Source organism: Alosa pseudoharengus, unplaced genomic scaffold (genome assembly GCF_046254945.1).
Source record: "Alosa pseudoharengus isolate Yale_2024_CS ecotype anadromous, Long Island Sound unplaced genomic scaffold, YU_APseudo_1.1 YU_APseudo_1.1_scf_15, whole genome shotgun sequence".
Classification (NCBI taxonomy): domain Eukaryota; kingdom Metazoa; phylum Chordata; class Actinopteri; order Clupeiformes; family Clupeidae; genus Alosa; species Alosa pseudoharengus.
The window spans coordinates 11452448-11473407 of record NW_027468620.1 but is presented as its reverse complement, the minus strand read 5'-3'; the positions used below and the strand labels follow the sequence as shown (position 1 = coordinate 11473407).

Genomic DNA, 20960 nt, shown 5'->3' with positions numbered 1-20960 from the left:
CCTAATATTAATAGTGTTGTCGGAAGGGCTCATATCTGTGAAGTTACATTCATCACATCTGTTCAGTCGGAAGACAGATACGTGCGAAAGTAGCCCAATATAACTTTCCACGCGTACTGATGGAGGGACGTGTGCTGATTACAATAATAAAGGATGTGTCGCGTGGCCCCGATGGTACGGATGATGGGTGCGGAACACTGAGTCAATCCCGATACACAGAGAAAGAAAGAAAAAGCATGCCATAATAAGCGCACTGGTATTTATGTGATTTCATAGCAAACAAGGGTATGTGCCTTTGTAGTTGGTTGTGTTCGCCTCACTTGCAAGGAGCGACCAGTGAGCGTATTTAAAGTGCTGTGTTTGTTGATAGGGACATTGGAGAAAAGTTTGGGCAGTGCGTTGTTGTGTTTCTGTGTATGTGTGTCCGTGTGCGCGCGCGCCCTCCAGGATGGGGTGAGGTGAATGCTTCAGCAGAGCTGAGGTCAGTCGCGTGCCGACGTCCTCCAGAGAACATCTGCCCCTTCCCCTGGGTGCTTTTGTTCGTATGTAAAACCTTCGCCTCAAGGGGACAGAGAAATCAATACAGTGATCCGCAAGCACTATAATTGGGGGACAAAAACGTTACACGCAGCGCAGGCAGCGTGTCGACGAGAGCCATGTTTTTGGCAGTGGCCTGAGGTTCTCGAGATTTCACTCTTTTTAAACTAAAAAGTCAAGTAAACGGATAGTATACTTTGCTTACCTATTCTTCTTCACAGCTTTGGCAAAAAATAAACAACCCTGTTTTAGTATATGAAGGCTACTGCCATTGCCATCTCATACAAGCACCAAAACGTAGTTTCTCTGAACTAGGAATACAGGTGGCTTGGTTGTCACGTTAAATTATTTCTGCTGAATTCCGGTGCGCAGAGTGGGCTACAACCCAACCCCCTAAATCTGGTCAATCATCTGGTAGGAATGGAGACGCTTGCAGGCTAAGCACTGTTTCAAATAATGTAGAGGGATGAGGAATCGTGTCATAAATTACTTTAAATTAATCATGAGCTACTGGTAACACGTTAACAGACCACACGATTTACCAGCCCAACGATCCCTTTTTGCCTGATTGTGTGTTCCGTCCGATGTTGGGTTGAGTCCATTGACGTTAGGCTGTCTGGAAGTCCCAGAGTCCCAGGCAAGATCTATGATTTGTTCCTAAAATTCGGCTATTGAATGGGATCGGCTATTGAATAGAGTAAGCCTTAGCCAAGGGAATTACAATATGCCTATCAAATCCCACTTATTTTTAGAGTCTTTTAAAAAAGCAAGCCTAGTCAAATTTGCCCAATTAAATAAGTTAGCCAACATTATTAATCTTGTGTAGATTTACAGCCATACATTTTAGGCTGTCCTACAATATGGGACCTGGATTCTAATTCAGATAATGACAGCAAAGGATACGAATGCATTTTCGTAACAGTGAAGGGATACTTTGTATCAAGCCATAGCTGTAACCATAGACATGGCTGTAACTGCAACACCATCGCTGTCAGCCATCGAATTCTCCGGACTCATTTTAGTGATGGAACAACTTCCGGAATAAACAAGACTGATATCGGTTGAGCGTGTGTGGAGATTTTGGGCAAACATTGTTTCATAGTAATGCTGCACTTTATTTTTGTCACTAGGTAAATATTTTGGAGTGCATGTTTTCACTGATGGAGAAATAATGTTGTAGGAGTTGGTTTGTTAACTAAGCTTCGTAGAAATGAAATAAAGCCTAGCCTGTCTTAGCTAGACAGAAGAATGCAACGAATTATTGAATTTGAGTAGGCTAATAGTCGACAGTAGGCTAGCCTTGTAGTTATATAATAGACTTTTGCAACCATAACCCGTTTGAACAATTAGAGTATAAAATGGGTGTCCAGGGACTTAACCACTTCATGGAGGACTGTTGCCCGGAGACATGCATAAAAGTGGACTTAAAAAAGATGGCAGTGGATCATATGAATGCATACCCAGGCAGCAGTCCCACACTGGTAGTGGATGGAATGGCATGTGTGAGACAGTGGTACAGCTGTCAAGCATGGGTTCACGGAGGACAGTGGAAAGAGTACTTGCACATATTGAATGAGTTTGTGTCTGCATTCTCTACAGCAGGTATTAGGCTGGTGTTTTACTTTGATGGGGTAGTGGAGGAACGCAAGCGAGCCGAATGGGTACGACGCCGGCTCAGGTCAAACAAGGACATTGCTAAGTTATTCCATGTCATTAAGGGCCATGGCCAGCAGCCTGGCAGGGACATGTTCACTCTCCCGTCCGGCCTGGCCACCTTCTCCCGGTTTGCCCTCAAGTCACTGGGACAAGAGACCAAGTGCTCCACCCGAGATGGTGACTATGAAATCGCCAGCTATGCCAACAATCAGAACTGCATGGGCATTCTTGGTCAGGACTCAGACTATGTCATATATGATACTGTCCCGTACCTGTCAGCAGGTAAGCTGTGTTTGCAGAGCATGACCACTGTGCTGTTTTCCAGAGAAAGGCTGTGCCATGCTCTGGGGCTGGAGAAAACAGACCTCCCACTGATGGCTTGTCTTTTGGGGAATGATGTAGTTCCAGACACTTGTATTAGGCACATCCGATACAGATTGGTAAATGAGTATCGCAGCAGACATGGGCGACGTCAAGGGGAAAAGGTCCTTGCTGTTGCTGATTTCATTAGCAATTATCATCCCCTCAGAGATGGGTCTGAGGGCATTGCCTCTCTATCACTTCCGGTTGGAGACAAACATCTCCTAGAAAATGGAATGCACTCCTATGTGCTTCCAGGTCAAAGATTCCCATGGACAAACCAAAAGTTGTGTGATGCTTATACAATCTGTGCAATGGAGAAGTTTGTTGATGCAGATATATTGCAGGTAATAACTGTTCATATCTTGTAAAAATAACTAAATTGCGTTATTTGTGTTGTGTTAATCATGTAAATAGTTTGCTATATTAATGTAATCCCTTTTACACTGCAGGCTGCCAAAGAGAAGCATTCAAGAGCTGAGTGCTTTATGCTATATAATATCCTGTATGATGGAGTTGTTGAATGCAGCAACACTCTTGAAGATGAAGAGAACATCGAACTCCCCTCTCAGGCCTCTGTGTTTGAACCTGTCAGAGAGAGTATATATGGCCTTCTTCTCCCAACACAACCAGGTACTGTGCTTGCCACTGTATGTGGGATGGGGAAATCTTGAAAATGAAACTTCTGTGTCAAGATCTGAGGGTTTGTACAAGACCTGAGGGTTCATACACAGAAGTTCAACTTTATAACAGTTTCTTTCACACAGGTTATATACTGTAAAGTTATCCTGTCCCTTTGACCTTATCATAAGTCAATACCTCACTATTTGTATATTCCTCTGAAGTTATTATCTGGCCATGAGTGTACCACCACCAGCTGTATACATTTCTATATCTGAACATAAAATGTACTGATAATGCCTGAACTGGAAAAAGTGTTTGATATGATTGTCTTTCTAAGGTCATGCTGTGCCGGTGCCTGTAGTGAAGGAGTGGTTTGTCTTTCCTGGAAACACACTGAAGGAGCCCAAACTGGTGTCACCTAAGCAGTTCAGTGATTCAGGTATTAAGGTTGTATATGCCATGTAGAGATTATTACAGTACACCGTATGTTACATTGTGGCCTGTTATTTTTCCAGATCTGGGTATGGATCACATGAGCCAATGCTTTACAAAAAGCAAATATTGTCTTTTTCATATGTGATATGTGTCTGTTCAACAGAAATAAAACTGGATTTAAGAGACCTGTGGTTTAGGAAAGACACCGAAGTAAGACATCAGCAGTTTTCTACTTTCCTTGCTCTTCTTGGCCTAAAGGAGTATGCTGAGGTGTTGGATAGCCTTGAAGTCCCACTCGTGGTTGTCCTGTGCCTGGTCACATACATTGTCCTACAGGTGAAGCATCAACAACCTGTAAAAATGACTAATGATCTAAAACATTTCTTATTAAAGCAACATCATTAAAACATTCTGCAAAAATATAACAATATAATGTATAGGCAAACAATTTCTTAAATTGTACCAGTTTAGCAAGCTAGGTAACTTACAGTAAGTCTCCACCGTTTTTGCAACTCAATGATAGTGATCATAGTCAAACACCCAGTAAACAGCAGCACTCTATGTGAAGATTCTTGAAGTATTATTAGTGTTTGCAAAGTAGGGACCTTTTACTACGAAGCAAGTTCAACATGGGCAGGGTGTCTTTTGTTAGCTCACTGGACAAAATCTAACAAGAAATCGATGTAAATATAGATTTAATTTTCTTTTCGACTTTTTTTCTTTCTTTTTTTTATCTTTCATCTGTAAATTGCCTTTGCCTTTTTGACATGGCGGGTTTTGTATACAGGTCAGTGCTGATAGAATAGCACATCTGACACGCCCACCATACGAGAAAAAACTATCCCAGGTTAGGAGTTCAGCATAAGTTACCATGGCGATGTACCGTACCTCAGTTAAAAGAGAACCACCTTCATATCAGTTGAAACAAGTTAAAACCCTAAGTTACATCGCTAACCACCAAGTCCTGCTTCTCAAGTGGGTCTGGAAAAGGTTCATTGACTTACGACTTCCAGCAGGGGCGTAACTAACAGTGAAATTAAACGTACATTGGTGCATTAAACTCCAATTTAAGTTCAACAATCAAATCATGTGTAGCAATCTTGTAAATTAAGGTTTTAAATGCAATTGTTTACTCAATTCCAAGGAAATACACGTCCATGCCGGATTAGCGATTATATCTGCGTGCCCGTGTTTTAGGGACATTGGAAATGGGCTTCAATGGCCTCTTGACCAGACGAACCTGCAGAAACTTTGTATGGGTATTCCCAGGCTACACTCACATACTAGTTGATAACTAATTTCTGTTGAATTTTATGCACCCCAACTTCTCCTTAAAATTATAAACTTTATGTTGTTATAATCTTTATGAAGTTGTTTGCTCTCTTCCCCTTGCCATTTATTATTGAGAGATTCTATCTTATTGCTTTGTCTTTCTCATACAGCCATATTATTTGTGTGGTTGGGTAACTTTTATACTGCTGTACTTCAAAACCAATAGTATGATTTACAGATAAGTCGAGGGTTTCAAAGGAAAGGAGGCTTGCTTTTGCATTGTGCAGCTGATGAGAAGGAATCTGGATCTGATCTGTTGTGGATCTGCCACAAAATCAGCTGTGATCTCTGTATTGTTTATTTCAGTGGTTTGGGGAGACATATGTGTGCAATTCATATTTTACGACGGTCAAACCCGTTGAGTGACAAAAAGCATTCTCCGAGCAGATATATTGAGTCAGCTTTACTCTTCAAGCTTTTCAATTTGTTGCCAAGCCAGACAAAAAAAAAAAAAAAAAAAAATATATATATATATATATATATATATTGAAGTTGTACATACATCTAGCACGACTGCGCGTGATGTGTGTTTTTCATTATTTAAATGAAATAGAGATGTGTGTATGAGAAGTTGTTTGCCATGAATCAGACTTTTCAATTCGGTTATGTGTCAACACTGTCCCTGCCAGCCTTTAAAATAAATAGTCCTGTCAGAGTTTTAACTGGTAATGTGCTAGCTTAAGTGACACTTTTGATTTAAGCAGAGAATGAAGTAAGAACTTAACCTGACTTCTGACCATCTTTTTACTGTTCTTTTTTAGTATAGCAAATAGAAAATATTCAGAAGTGAACCACAATGTCATCAGCAGTAACGTTCTTCAAATTACAGTTAGCCCTGTCTTGTACACTTTTGACTGTAATTAGTGTGAAACACATGAAGGTATTATTAAAAAAATATGTTGAAGTCACAAACAGCCTGATCAACAGTCAGCAGACTCGCACATAAGTCGCTCACAGACTCGCACACAAGGTCTACAGAGATGTGCTTTTGTTAAAGACCTATTATGGACTGTTGGTCTAGGAGCCCTAATTTGAATGACGAGCAAAGAGAGTAACTAAAGCCAATTTAATAACTAGGTAAAATCTATTTGCCACTTCAATGCCATGAGCAAGATCCTAACCACAAACATTGGTGAGACGACTCAATTTTCCCACAGACCACACAATAGCTTTATTTCATGCACGAGATACTTTGCTCACTGACAGACTGTGTGCTTTGCTCTAGGGCCCAAAAACTATAATGCAAACTATCTAACAATAAAAAAAACCTTGCTTGGGAAGCACCATCCACATTTCAGTTTAGACCAATAAAAGCTACCTTTCCTTTTAATCAGTGTATTTTAGATATTGTGATCATGTGCTGCTGTTAAAGCTGTTCTTTCATTTTCACTGGGTTTAAGACAGGAGGCACAAAACTACATAATAAATTGCCTGGATAGTTAGCGGAAAGGACTATATGTTAGTCTCTCTTTGACATGACCCTATATTGCCAAAGGTGTATATGCAAACATATATGCAAATGGTAAATATCTGCATGATGCATTAAATGTCCATAACTCCAGTGTCTCCAGTTACTATATTATGAAGGCATCATGCTGCCTTTCACTGTTTCATATCAGTAAATAGTAATCTTATGGTGAAGCAAAGTTGTATTCTTATGAAAACACAGGTATATGACTGACGTGGAGTAGGAAATGAAGCGCCATGCGTTGTCTTTTGGAACACTTTAGGAACTTTACATGGTACTGGAATAGTAAAGTTACGTTTGCTTGGGCCATGGCTGGACCGCACCTACCAAGCAGTTTCCCCAGCCCCCATTGAAGCGTGTCCTTATCAGAGTCTGCTGAACAGTCAGCAGCTTCTCTCAGTGTGCATCTCCCATCTCTTTTCAGTTGTCACATTTTCATGTCTTACGATGCATTAGAATGCAAGATGTACATTCTCTCCGTTCGTTTGAAAGAGATGCGGTCGTCAAGATGAAGCCAAGCTTTCCACATAGTCTTGAGGCAAATCAGTGACCGTAGCCATGAAAGACATGCTCCAGGCATTTTTTTGCTGGCCACATAATCGTGTTATTGTGCCACAAACTATCATGTTACTCCTATGACTGTTTTGACTGCTCCCTCACTTTCATTTTGCTTCATGTTTGCATTTGTGCTGAGGTTCCTCTTTATCTCTGTTTGTTGTGTTAAACAGACTGTCCCAGACTCCATAGCCACTACTTAGGGGTGCCGTTCATGGTTTTCTCGTGATAATCACCTTTGACTCGTGGGAGCTGTGTATATCCCTGACCATATTGTTTTCCAGCATTGCCAGTGTTGTGATGTGATTTACGCCTTGTGTTTTCTTATTTGTGATTGTTTGTAATTGTTTTCAGGTGACACACCTCTCTTTGGAAGATTTAGATGCTTATCTAAGCCAGGCCGTCTGTGTCAGATTGAAGACGTACACAGACTTGTGCCATACAAAGGTGAGTCCCATCAACCTCTATTAAGTTGTTGTCGTTATCCACTCTGTTCGTAGTTAGCATGACAACAGCAACACCCACTGTCTGTTTGTTTCCCACATTGAGGTTGGAGTGGGTTAGAAAAGAGAATTTGCAAACCCAAACAGTTCTTTTCTTTCCAGACAGTGGGTTTGTTTACACTTGACATATTACCCATTTTGTTACTTCATTCCACGTTTACATTTGAGGGTTTTATCTTTAGCAACATACAGATGGAGGTATGCAGTTTTTTTTAAGATTCCTGGATTACTGTTTGTCAACATTATGGTGCAGGAGCCTATATTGTCTGCCTTAGAAAGTGAATGTCTCTTGTCTGCCGCCATGGAGACACCAGAGCTATTGCCATTTCGGTGGCCATCTTTTGTGAAACAACTTGGTCTCAGGCCAAACCAGCACTACAACAAAGAAGGGTTAGTGTGTGGATATAAAGGCCACCATTAAAACAAGTCTTGAATGTTTTTCTTTTTTGGATGGGAAAAATGATTTTACTCTCCTATTTTTTCCTCAGCTCAGTTAGTCAAGTCAGTGTGGAAAAAAGAAAGTTGAAAAAGTAAAAAAAAATGTTTGTGGGGATAATTCGGGGCAAAAATTGTGACATTCCTGTCTCCCACCCCATTCCTCCACCACCACCACCACCATCAGCACCCACACCCACACCCTCCCCTTCCTGGGCTGAACCTGAGGAGTGCGATGCGCTGGCAGGCTGACGGGCTCCGGCGCTGACCACAGCTTCGTTTCGCCGCCCACCCCTAATTTAAACCTGCCATGCGCGCTATTTCAGACCCCGCCGCCACTGAGGGCGGCCCACGGTTCTCTCCCAGCCTGCTCCTCATGGCCTCCAGAGCACAGCGCAGTCCAGTCCAGTGCAGTGCTCCCATTGCAGCCTGCAGATAATAGATGGTGCTGGAAGGGCCTTAGGACCCCAGCAGAGACATTTAGGAAGTCACCTCGTGATTTACAAAGGCTTCCTATATAGCTTTGGTCTCAGAGCGGCACTAGAGGCTTTGTTAGAAACCCCCTGTGCACTATACATAGATACCCAGATGCATACATGCGCACACACACACACACACACACACACACACACACACACACACACAAAAACCTCCACCAACCCTACAATTCTAGGGTTACTCGGAGGATCCTAGACCTGGATACTCGCCGTGCATCTTTTGTTTATACAACCGTGGATGTGGTGGCTTCCTGTGGGTGCGTGTTTGAGCCTTGTGGCGAAACTTGAGACACTCAGTCTGCCACAAAAGACTGATAAGCTTTGATTATTGTCATTTTGGGTTGATCATGTAACATTGCACTTTAATAGGATAAATACTAGAGCATAATGTTTAATGTAAATATCATTATTGGGTAAATGTTCATTATAGTTTTCTGATAGTAGAAATGTGTTTTGGTTCATAGGTTGCTATTGTGGAATAAGGCAGGAACTGGCAGTCCCCCAAAGTAGACAATAGAGTCAGTTTTTCCTTTTGTTTTGAGTTGGGCAGACCATTGATGATAGTGATGAAGTGGGACAACAGGCAAGGCGGTGTGTTTGTGTCTCTGCCCAGATGAAGTCATGTGAGTGTTGTTTTCATGCCTGCGATTGAGTTCTGAATGATCTTGTGTGTGTGTGCGTGTGTGTGTGTGCGTGTGCGTGTGTGAGAGAGAGAGTGCACACTCTCAATGAGCGCACAGCAGCAGCAGGTGTCAAATGGTGGTAGGCGGGAGGGGTCGGGGGACGTGTGTGTGTGTGCGTGCAGTGGCGACAGCCTGCTGTTGGCCAGATTAAAGCGCGCAAGGCTGTCCTGCCTCCCGGGAAAAATAAGGGGGGGGGGTCTCTCACGGGGGAGCACCTGTCGCACGCGCCATTGTTCCCTCCCCCATCAGGAGCGATACTGTCACATCTGCCTGAAATCTCAGAAGGGGTGGAGAAGGGGAGGGGAGAGGTGGAGGAGAAGATAGAGGAGGAGGAGAGGAGTGGAGAAGAGAAGAGAAGAGGAGTGGAGAAGGGGGGGTGGGGGGGCACAGAGAGGCGGTTGAGCCTGGGAGAGACAGATGGTAGAGGGACTCGGGCTGGGGCACTGTCCGAGTCCTCGCTCCAAACTCCCTCAACAGCCATCCCGAGGCCCACGCTTTTGGCACACTGAGGGAATGTGCTTAACAGAAAGGGATTGGGGATTCCACTGCATCAGAATGCTGGGGGAATGATAAACACACACACACACACACACACACACACTTACTCTAACTTGCCACATGCAGAGTGGCTTGCATGGCAGCACACACACACACACACAAACACACACACACTCACACGCTTCTCATACACACATATGCAATCAGTCTCTCACACACAGATCACAAAACAAACAAAACCACAGACAAAATACATACAATTAAACATGATATTTTTGGAAAGTGCAATCCAACACTACAGCAAGTCTTATCACCACAGAAACATGTCCTAAATAAATATTTACACCATTAGAAATATATTTCACCCTTAATATTATAAATAGCTTGAGAGTATGTAAGTGGTTTTAATCCTTCCCTAACAAAACTAAATGAAGCTGGGAAATTTGCATTTTACAAGTCCCATAGTACCTCTCACCGACCCGCGCTGTGTTTTTGTATCTTGTTTTTTTTTGTCTTGCCGGTCTCTGTGGCACAGACGCCAGGGGTTACCCAGAATCTCCAGGCTCTGCCCTGAGGGTCTGTGAGCCTTGCTGGCATCTGGCTTGAGGAGTGGTTCTTTGTTTATGTTTTGGGGAGCCGCAAGTGCCTCCCTCCTCAGGACAGCTTTCACTGTTTCCAGTTAGCCGACTGGTTTACTCAGCCCCTCTCCTCTGATGGGGCTGAAGAATATATACTAGTTGAGCTGTAAAAGTAGTTTAGCGATAGGGAGGTGTCTTCAAAAGGCTCGCTGTACACCATGGCTTCTATCACAGTTAATTGGAATTGATCACAGGCAAAATTACTCTCTGTTTTCTCAATTCATTTTATTTAGACCAGGACTTCTTACATCATCAACAAAAGTAAGCGTATAATGTATAGACGACAAACTAAAGACTAATGCTAGGGCCTGCAGTAAACACACACACACATACACACACACACACACACACACACACACACACACACACACACAGTCTCATTCTGAAGGTTTGGCATCTCATCACATCACTCAAACAGCAGCAGACCACTAGGCAAACAGAGGAGGACATAGGGATGCCAGCTGAGGGACTGTGTGTGTGTGTGTGTGTGTGTGTGTGTGTGTGTGTGCGTGTGTGTGTGTGCGCGCGCGTGCGTGTGCGTGTGTGTGTGTGTGTGTGTGTTCTGTTTGTGTGCGTGTGTGCGCGCGTGTGTGTGTGTGTGCGCGTGTGTGTGTGTGTTCTGTGTGTGTGTGTTTGTGTGTGTGTGTGTGTGTGTGTGTGTGCATGGCCGTCCGCCTGGGAGGTGCAAGCCGCTGTCTGCACAAGGGCCTTTATCTACTGCGCCTGCCCTTTGTTTGCTTTAGGTTAAGCTGTGTTTGAGTGGCGAGCAGGTGGTAGGCCCACAATCTTCCCTCACTTGTGTGTGTGTGTGTGTGTGTGTGTGTGTGTGTGTGTGTGTGTGTGTGTGTGTGTGTGTGAGATCAGTCTAATCAGGCATGTCTCTTATCTCCAGTCTGGTGCAGGCGAAGGGTGGGGGGAGGGTGGTGTGTGTGTGTGTGTAGAGGTGGGGAGGGGGTGCAGGTGAGGCTGGAGGGTAAACATTGCTAGCGGAACATCTGCCCCATGCGTCCCTGTACCTCTTCAACAGGTGAGCAGCCCCAGGGCTGTGTGTGTGTGTGTGTGTGTGTGTGTGTGTGTGTGTGTGTGTCCACGTATGTCCGCCCAGTCTAGGAAATAACGACTCTTGCTCTTTCTTCTGCCACACTTCTCTTGTTGCCTTTTTTGTGCATTTGAGGTGTGGGCTACTTGTTTGAAATAACATCTCTCTGAAACAAGAGCTTAAAACCGCTGTTGCACAATGAGGCTAGTTATACATCTTAACCCCCACCGAGTGAGTGCAGATGGTGTTGGAGAGGTGTATTGTACTCAATTGAGGCCTCTCAGTCCCTTTGTTAATTTGCCAGGTACAGTATAGTGCGAGGATCCCACAGATGTCCCACAACATCTGTAGATCTCTATCATTTAAATCAAAGATTAAATAATTTGCCAAGCGGCCAATGATGACAAGTATATGTCAATGATATCGACATTGCTTTATATATGATATAACATTATATACATGATATTATAGAAATAGAAAATATAGTTATCTTCCCCACCATTTAGTTGTAGATGTGATCTAACAGCCATATATATTCCTGCACTCCCTTCGGCAGGTTCCATGTGTGGACGCCAGGGCTGTTCAGCTGGGCTCCCTGTTTGTGCGGGGGCTCACCTACATGGTGGCAGCCAACAGCGCCTGTGGCTCTCCCCTCAGCATGGAGGACCTGATGCCCTGGAGGACGTTTGATGGCCTGCTCTTTCACCAAAAGTATCTGCTGGCACAGTCTGGACGGGCCACTGAGGAACTCCTGGAGGGCAATGTGAGTAATGAGATGCATTCATACTCATTTGAACGCATATATTAGTGGCAACATGAGGAAATCATCCTAATGCGTTAACATTCAGTTGGTAAAAGTGAAACACTGTATCCAACAAAGATAAACAATGAGAAAAATGTTGATTCTAAGGATTTAAATAGTTTCTGAGTAACCCTATATGGCAGTTGGTTCAGAAGAGAGAAGGTTCAAGATAACACAGTAAGAGGAATGTGTCTGCTAGGTTTTAAACTGCGGCTAAATATAACCAGATTAAAAGATGAGAAACCCTTGAGGGATCCATATAAACCAATTCTTTTCCACCATGAATGGGGATTTATTGCATGTGTAACAACCATAAATGGTGCATAGCAAAACCAACACTAATTATATGCCCAATTGTTTGCAGAGCTCCTGGATCTCACAGTTCTACTCTCTCAGAGAACTGGTTCTTGATACCTGCAGGAAACGTGGTAGAACAATACAGGCAGCTCCAAGGAGAACTCAGCAAGAACTTGGTGAGATTTGTTTGGTGCCTTATGTTAGAGCCGTATGTCTCTGTCTTTTTTCCCCTCCTTTCTTTAACTGACAGTGCTCAGAACTCTTTGTGCCCATAATGCTGTGTTTACACAGACACAGTCTGTTTGAGAATGTTAATGTTGACCTTGCTGCTTTACAGCATCAAAGATGCAGCCATGGAATCAGTTTATGACAGTTGAAGCCTTTGAAATGTTTCGCAACATTTGATCAGCTTTGGTTTGTAATATTGCGGCGCATCAGCGCTGTTTTACAGCCAACAGAAAGCGCGTGCAGACATGGTTAAAAGATTCTGTCTCCACTGCGATTCCAGCGGCAGAGACCATTACCCACACACTCCGGCGCTTTCTAAAGACAGCCTATCATTATTATCCATATGTTGTAAATCAAAAAGTAAAGAATAATACAGGAGGGTATGCAACCAAACAATGTAAGGCAGTTGGTGCCCCTCCAGCATCACAATACCCAATAGTCCACCTAATCGCATCCAGCTGGGCCCTGGCATAGCCAGTGTTCCGGTGGCAGACAGTTCTGGATCCACAGGATGCTTTGTCATAACAGAAATAATTCAGGGTTGCTTTTTATAGGAAGTGTGCTATATTAAGTAACATAACAAGACAACAAAATTACAACGTGGGGGCCTTTTACGAAACCCCTCAAACTCCCTTTTCTTTCAAACGGCATCCAGTGCGCTGCGGTTCTGTTCGTGAGATTAAAAGAGCCCCAACTGCAAAATTGTATCCATCTGTTTTTTTTTCCCTCTACATCCTGACACTGAGCAGCACATGTGACATGGATTGCCTTGCGGCAGGGCAGATAGTAGCCAACTTCGGCCCTGGGCAGAGTCAGATCTACTGCTTCAGAATCAGGTGCTATATGGGGTTGCCATGGAGTAGTATTATTTATCTATGTGCAGCTTGCCAGGTTTTATGAACATAATGTGGTTGTAATGGTGTATTGATGTATTTTTCATCAATATTTCATTGTTATTTTATGTACCAGTACTTCATGTTTTATTTTTAGGGAAAAGGCCAGAGAGAAAGCCACACAGCATGAGAATAAAGTCAGTGTTTATGAGTGCCTGGTTTATGTGCAATAGCATGAGATTGATCCATGCAGAGGGAAGTAAAACAGATCAGATTAATGGCATTTTGGGGGATTTTCTTAAGACGGGGAAAACAGACGTATGTCAAGATCGAGAACATTCTGTTGTCTAGATGCTGCATTACTGTTCAATTTAAGTGTCTTTGTCTTTCCCGCATGGCAAGCAACCATCTACCACCCGCTTTCAAATCTGTTGTTTCAGTAAATATTGGAATCATGTGCTGACAATATGATTGGAAAATAGTAGGCCGGAGCCATAGTATTTAATTCCTTAGGGACAGGGAAAAAATATAATGCTGGGAGGAAAAAAACATCCTTCTGCAATTTCCAACCAAGAACGATCCAAAAAATATAGACAACAATCGGCTCCAAGTATTTGTGTTTAAGTGTGTGTTTTGCAGAAGTCAGTCATCTTTTTTTTCCGTACCCAGTCTCTTTTGTTATATTTTTTTTGGTTGTAAGATTGTTCAGTGCTCTAGACAGTAGAGACTGTCTGTGAAAAATGATACTCTTCTTTTAGTGGCCACTCTACAGCAGACTTATAAAAAGGTATGTCTTTAATTTATGCCTGAAACTCAACTAGTAATCACTGCGAGAGTCCTGTGGGGAGATGGTGGTGGGGTTCAGGCCACGAGGAATTGTATGGTATGCCTTTCCAGAATATTCTTAATGTTTGGGCTCCATAGTGAATATTTAGAGCGAGAGTGTCAAAACCTACAATTAAAACTGTGTCTAAATAATTTTTTTTCTCCTTCCTTCATTTCCATAGAGAGGTCTGTGAACCAGGAAGCATGCTATTGGGGAGACAGTACCCCAAGGCATTGTGGGTCTTCACTGCACAGCAATAGGCCACATGGCAGAGGGACTGGAGCCTACATGCAAGGTACTGCCGAGAGTAAAGATCTGACTCATCATCACAAACACCTATGCATGTTGAATGACCTCAATTATGACATTGGATCTTTGTTAAAGGCACAGTCAGGGATTTCGCAGGAAGTTTGTTTGTGTTTATATTAACATTTATTAGCAGATGCTTTTGTGCAAAAAAAAGTACATTATATTTTAACCAAGGACCAAACGAAACACGCCAGATAGGTAAGCCCAACCCTACCTTCAGTATTCCCAGAGTAATTCCAGACAGGGCTTCGTTTTTGTTTGGGGGCAGGCTGCCCCCACTTTGTTTGTTTCCAGTTTTCAGAGCCTGGACTGCCGATTTTTTAACAGTGTAGTCACAGAAAGGGCAGCTAGCGGTTGTGAGGAGATGATTGCTGAATGTGACCAAAAATGTTATGGGCTTGAAATCATGCAGAATCCCTGACTGCACCTTTAACATCTGTATCACTTTTCATTTAGGTTGTGGATCTCGATCAAGTGCACGCCGTCCGGAAAGGAGGAGATATCGGTTAGCTCCAAGGTGAAGACTTTTTGTCAAAGTTGTTATTCATAGTAACACTAACCATACATGTTCAAGCAAATCTGTGTGTATGTACTGAACCTATATGACCTGGTATTCATATATCAAATAGTACAGCTAAATTTTTACATGATCTTCCACTCAGTTTCTCTACCAGTTAGTAACTCAAGAATCAGTGTGAGAACACATCTGTGTGAGTAGAATATGTGAATATGACTCCTGCTCAGGACTCTGTTTGATGTGCAGTCATCAGTGAATTCTTGGCTGGTTTGTTTTTCTCCCAGGGTACTCTATTCTGTCTAACATGTCTTACCCATTTTCTTCTATTGTAGATGGCCCCAGCATAACCCCAGGCCCTACTGCCCATGAGCCACCACCAGGTTTAGAAGGTTTCACAGAATTTGCAGATTTGCAAACAATTTATTGTGCAATTGTATAAATATGTTTTGTCAACAGCAACGAAACAGCTCAATAAAGACAAGTTAAAACCAGAGGGTAAAAATCATCTCCTGTCACTGCATGGCACTTCTAGAACAGTATGGAAGGAGATGGGCGGAGTTGGCGTGTGGGGAGGGGAGGGGCTCTGAAGGCTGTGTGATAGGAATCGTGATGGAGGAAACCCCAGAGGACGCCACTTTCGGCAACATCCGTCTTCCCTCGCCACTTTGTTTTGACTTCACTCAGAGCTCTGTTGGGGCATCCGGTAGAAACGAAGGATAAGGACTGGGACTCGCAGAATGCCTGGCTGGAATTGCACTGAGGTGTGGAAGATTCATGGGGTCCCTTTGGGAAGACACGTGAGACCAGGAGGAACCCCTAAAACATGTCACCCTACCCCCCAACCCCCATCATGGTCCTATCAGAGTTCTTAACCCACAGAGAACCTGTTGTAAGTGCAGATTCACCCCTCAGTCTTCCCTATGTCTTCGTGCACATTATAACTGACATGGGTCTCAAAAGGTATTGTCAGATATATATGGGAAACAGAATATAATGGGTTGGACCATAGCTCGAATCAACAGCATGGAAAGGTGGAGTGTAATTTGATTGGCTGTTGAGCACAAATATGTCTAGCAAAAGTGAAATTGAATCATAGAGTGCATCTTTGATGTAAAACTAAGAAGCTGGAAGCGATCAAGTAAGCATATCTTTAAAAACATAAAAAAAGCTGTTGCTCATATCCTCTTGATTGAAATGCTTTTCAGAGCAGAGTTTCAGAGACCGTTAGTGGCACACAAAACATATTTTTGTTATCTATTTACTTAACCCCCTCATGTCTCTTTAGTTGACATGTGTCTTCCCTTCTTAACGGGTCATATGGATCGGTGACAATAAAGGGAAGATCCCTGCCACGCGGGCCAAGAAATCGCCCGCTGATGAATATTCAGCCTGCCATAATTAGTCCCAGATGAGCCCTTATCTATCCGCCCGTGCGGCTTGGAGGGGGTCCAGTTTCACTGGAGTCATGCAGACGTCTGTCAGGCACTGGCATATGGAACAGTCTCTAGATAGAAGGGGGGTGGGGGTTGACATGAGCTTGGATCAGTTCCCTTCGCTAGCTGTGAAAGAGTAAATGTGTTATGATAATGTACATCAGTGTGGTGATCACTGGGATTAGTCACATGCCATGAGGCAGCTGAGAGGATGGGGGGGGGGGGGGTTTGCCTTTTGCCACGTCGTGTTGACTGTGTGTGTGCTTGTATGTTTGTGTGTTTTAATAGATTGGGGATGCTGCTCTGGCTGCTGTGCTGACTTTGATTTGGAGGCTAATCAAATTTTACAGTGCGCTGTCAGGTCAGTTTTCAAAAAGCATCAAGGCAGAAGAGTATCTGTCACTATAGCTTTCATAATCCCTACTGTCTCTGTGTAAAGCATCCCACAGACAATAATGTATGCCCTCTAAAACATGTACATCTCTGTGAGCAGAAGTTCTTCATTCTCAGTTCTTAATGGATTTAACAGGAGCTGTTTTTGCCATGCCCACACATGATAAATATCAGTCAGATGCCTTCACAGAGCATCATAAAAAAGCAGGGATTTCTCTCTACCCATGCAGTGGTCAGACCCTCCTCTCACAGGCTGCCATGAGATGACTGCACAAGCGGAAATAGGATATGGAGAGAAAGTTCCACCGCTCAAGTGGTCAGAGAACAGCTCTTTCCCCTTATCTACAGAAAAACCAAGCGCTCGCTGACATGAAAAATAGCGCTAACACAAACACATGACTCACAGCAGAAAACTGTATAGGCTGTACAGGAAATGGAAGCGATTGATTTTTTATTTTTTTTTATAAAGTAAAAGAAAAGCTGTGAAAGATAAAGAATAAGCTGGCAAGCCACAATGGTGATGAGGTCATGGATGTACAGTACTCTCTGGGTTCAGTGCTGAGGTGGGTGAAAAGGTTTGAATATGAAGGGAGGGACTTGCTCCTATGTGAATGATGATTGGGAAATGGTTGGGTTTAGTGTGTATTTTCAGGGCTGTTTGTACAAAACAAATACTGAAAAATCTCAAGGTGGCTGCCCAGAAATAGATCTGCTTCTGAGCGAGAGCAAAAACACATGCCCTTACACCATGTCACATTTTAAACTCAGACAGAGGGGAAAAAATACTCAAGCAAATAAACTTCGAAGTTCACAGCAGCTTTTGGGCCCTCTGGTAACCAAAAAGAAGCCATTTGCTTCAAAAATACACCATGAGAGAGAGAAAAAAAAGAAGTAACAACAACAAAAAACGAACTGTTTTTCTTTTTTATTTTTCACATAATAGTCACAATTATCTGTTTAATTATGGTGCTGTGTGCCGTGCGTTGTAAATATAGCAGCCAGAGCGCGGTGCAGCACTGCAGCGAGCAAGCGGTGCGCTGTGGTGTGGTGTAGTGTGGTCTGGGACCGACGCCGGGGGCCAGGCTCGGAGAGGTACCGTGAGGGGGCCTGCGGTGCCCATGGTGCCTGGCTGTGGTGTGGCTCGGCGCGGCGCGGCAGGCCCAGTGTAGTGTGGCGGGACGGGGCTCAGTCATGCGTGTCTCTGAGGATGGAGGGGAGGGGGGCGGAGGTGGGTTTGCGGGAGAGACGGCTGTCTGTTCAGGCTGCACCAGGATGAGGGGAGCCGTGGGTGGCTGGTGGACAGGAGGGGGGTGGATGGTCAGAGGGGGTAGTTGTCTGCCACAGGAACCTAGGCTTTGGCACGCTGTCATCTCTGCTTCCTCACTGGTAGGAAAGGGGGCAGAGAGAGTGAGGGCTGGATAATCATTGGCTCTTGAACTACCCAAGAACCCCCACCCTCATACTCTCTCTGTCTCTCTGTCTCTTTCTCTCTCTCTCTGTCTCTTTCTCTCTCTTTCTTGTTCTCTCTCTCTTACTCTATCTGTCACTCCTTCACTCTCTCTCTCTCTCTCTCTCTCTGTCTCTCTCTCTCTCTCTCTCTCTCTCTCTCTGTCTCTCTCTCTCTCTCTTTCTTGTTCTCTCTCTCTTACTCTATCTGTCACTCCTTCACTCTCTCTCTCTCTCTCTCTCTCTGTCTCTCTCTCTCTCTTTCTTGTTCTCTCTCTCTTACTCTATCTGTCACTCCACTCTCTCTCTCTGTCTCGTCGGTCTCTGTCTGTCTTTCCTCTTGCCGTCTCCCCTAGAAATAAAATGAAAGCCTTTGCCGGCTGCTGGTTTGAGTTTGGGGTTAGTTGTTCTGGCTGGATGTGGGTAGAGGTCTTTAGGGGAAGTGAGGCAGGCTAGGCCCAGGGGTAAGCCAGAGGAGAAAAGAAAACAGAAGACAAGAAACCCTCCTATGCTGTAATTGTTTATTCTATGTGAGCATTATGGGGTGTTGATTGCCCGAGAGCTTACTCTGTGGCTTTGATCCGTCTTAATGTGCGTTCATTACAGTGATAAAAATGATGGCTGTAGAATGAATATAGACATGTTTACTTGGGATGATGGTGGCAATCATGATAATTACAGATTGTCAAAATCTGTTTTCTATAATGATCCTCCCTTTTTAGGAGCAAGAATTTGAATTCTTGAGTCAAAACACACAGTTTTCTAGTTAAAAATGATCCAGCACTGTTCAAGAGCTGCTTCCCAGCACACGACCAAATGAGCGACACAGACAGAGTGGAGTCCAAGGTGAAGATGTGAAGGTTGTGCAGACTTGCCATAATCCACAACACACTGCTTGCTGGAGTATTACATTAAACACAGTTATCTTAGTCATTCCTATGCACAAAGTGGCAATCAGAGCACCGATGACTATGCGCAACAAACAGAGCAACCAATATTTACTGCACCAGTCTAAAAATAAGTACCCAGTAAATGCTGCAAGCAACCCAGCTCCAGATTCTCTTTTCTCCCCCCTCCTGTAATTGCACATTGACTCACACCACGCCAGCAAAGAGGGGCAAACAAGAACATTGCACTCAAAAGGAGTCAGCAGTTCTGGGCCCTGGTTTCTCTTTTTTGTTGTTGTTTTCAAGGCACTTCAGTGGTTTGGAGGGGGGAGCGAGTGGGGCTAATAATATTAGCTTCCAAAGGGTCAGCTCCAAAGCCAAAGGGAAGCTTTGCCAGAGGGTGGTTTTCGCTGCACAAACGCAAGGGCAATTATCACTGCCGCTTCAAAATGAGTCGACACATGGGTAGCACTTTCTTTTTAAGGAGAGATCATCTGGAACTCTTGTCACAGATCTCTCATACAATGATGTGAGAAAGCCTTTGGCTATATGCGTGATAATAAATGTTTGTGGTTTTAACCTCTTTGATATGTGTTTATGAATTCCATTGAATTGGCAGTGAAAACGTATGCAGCCTGTGTCGATGTTGAAGCGTCATGCTGTTGCTTTTATGCACAGAAAGTTGGTTGTATATCTCAAAGAGGAGAAGAGCATTGACTCAAAGCCCTGACATCTCGGAATGTGTGTATGTGTGGTTTGTGGTATTAGACCTTAACAGATTTGGACAGATAACGTGGTTATGTTCCTGTTGTGAATGTGCATATTGAAGTGATAATTGAAGGGGAGCACTCTTTCTGTTGATTGTCAGAACTTCCTGGTTACTGCAAAAATAGATTTTTGTGCAACTTATCTGTGTTTCTGCTGTCAACATGCTTTTTACAAACAGCAGTGGTCATTTCACATGTCATGACAGTCAAATGTCTATATACTTTATCAGGAAAACAAATAGGAGATTTGCAGCATGGCCCTTAATGGCGGTTTAATTTGAAAAATAAGGCTTCATTTTCCCCTTAATAGTATCCTCATAGTCTCAAGAGACCTGTTGCTGTCTGTGTCAGTATGCTGGCCTGAGACTCATCCTATGACAACCTCCATCTCCTCTACACAGCCATAAAACACCTCTCAGAGAAGAGGCCAGCCTGTTGTAGAGGGGGACATATTTCAGTCAGCAGAGACAGTCCAGTCCTCCTCTTTTCCAGCCTCCCTGGTGATATATGGCCCCGGCCATCCCAGCTTGGTTAAGTTGGGACAGCAGAGAGATGCGCCGAACTGTTACTAATTTGCCTTATAAAAGACACATTCTTTTTTCCCCTTCTTCTTTTTCTATCATTCTCTCTGTCGCTATTCTCCTCTCTTACGAGGGGCTAATCTCTCTTTGTGGTGCGCGAGCAGGCTGTGTGGCGAAAGAGCAGGAAATGTCAGGTTATGTGTTGGTGCCAGCCTCCATTTTGTGGCCAGTGGGCCACTGCTCATTGGAACATATGCTGCCTGTTGCTCACCCGCCATCTGTTCACTCGGACGCTCAACTGATGAAGTGATCCTGTTGCCGTGGCAATTGGCCCATTCAAAGGGACAGCCCTACAAACATTTCCTGGGAGAGCCACCCCCACCACCCACCCCACACACACCCCATTCAGTCAGTGTTTTGTAGTTTCCCTCACCTCAACTT

General features: G+C 43.8%; 1 protein-coding gene across 2 annotated transcripts; it reads left to right on the top strand.

Annotated features, from left to right (window-relative positions):
* The first annotated feature begins 1571 nt into the window (after positions 1–1571).
* Positions 1572–15559, top strand: fam120b (family with sequence similarity 120 member B). 2 transcript variants are annotated; one of them, XM_076285539.1, is made up of 11 exons: positions 1572–1667; positions 2137–2900; positions 3006–3186; positions 3515–3616; positions 3776–3948; positions 7322–7414; positions 11817–12023; positions 12427–12535; positions 14428–14541; positions 15012–15072; positions 15405–15559. In XM_076285539.1, exons 2-11 carry the CDS (start codon positions 2283–2285, stop codon positions 15439–15441), a joined length of 1695 nt encoding a protein of 564 aa, XP_076141654.1. In that variant the 5' UTR covers positions 1572–1667; positions 2137–2282; the 3' UTR covers positions 15442–15559. The 2 variants fall into 2 exon arrangements, with proteins under 2 accessions (XP_076141654.1, XP_076141653.1); XM_076285538.1 differs by having other exon boundaries at positions 1572–2900.
* The last annotated feature ends 5401 nt before the right edge of the window (positions 15560–20960 follow it).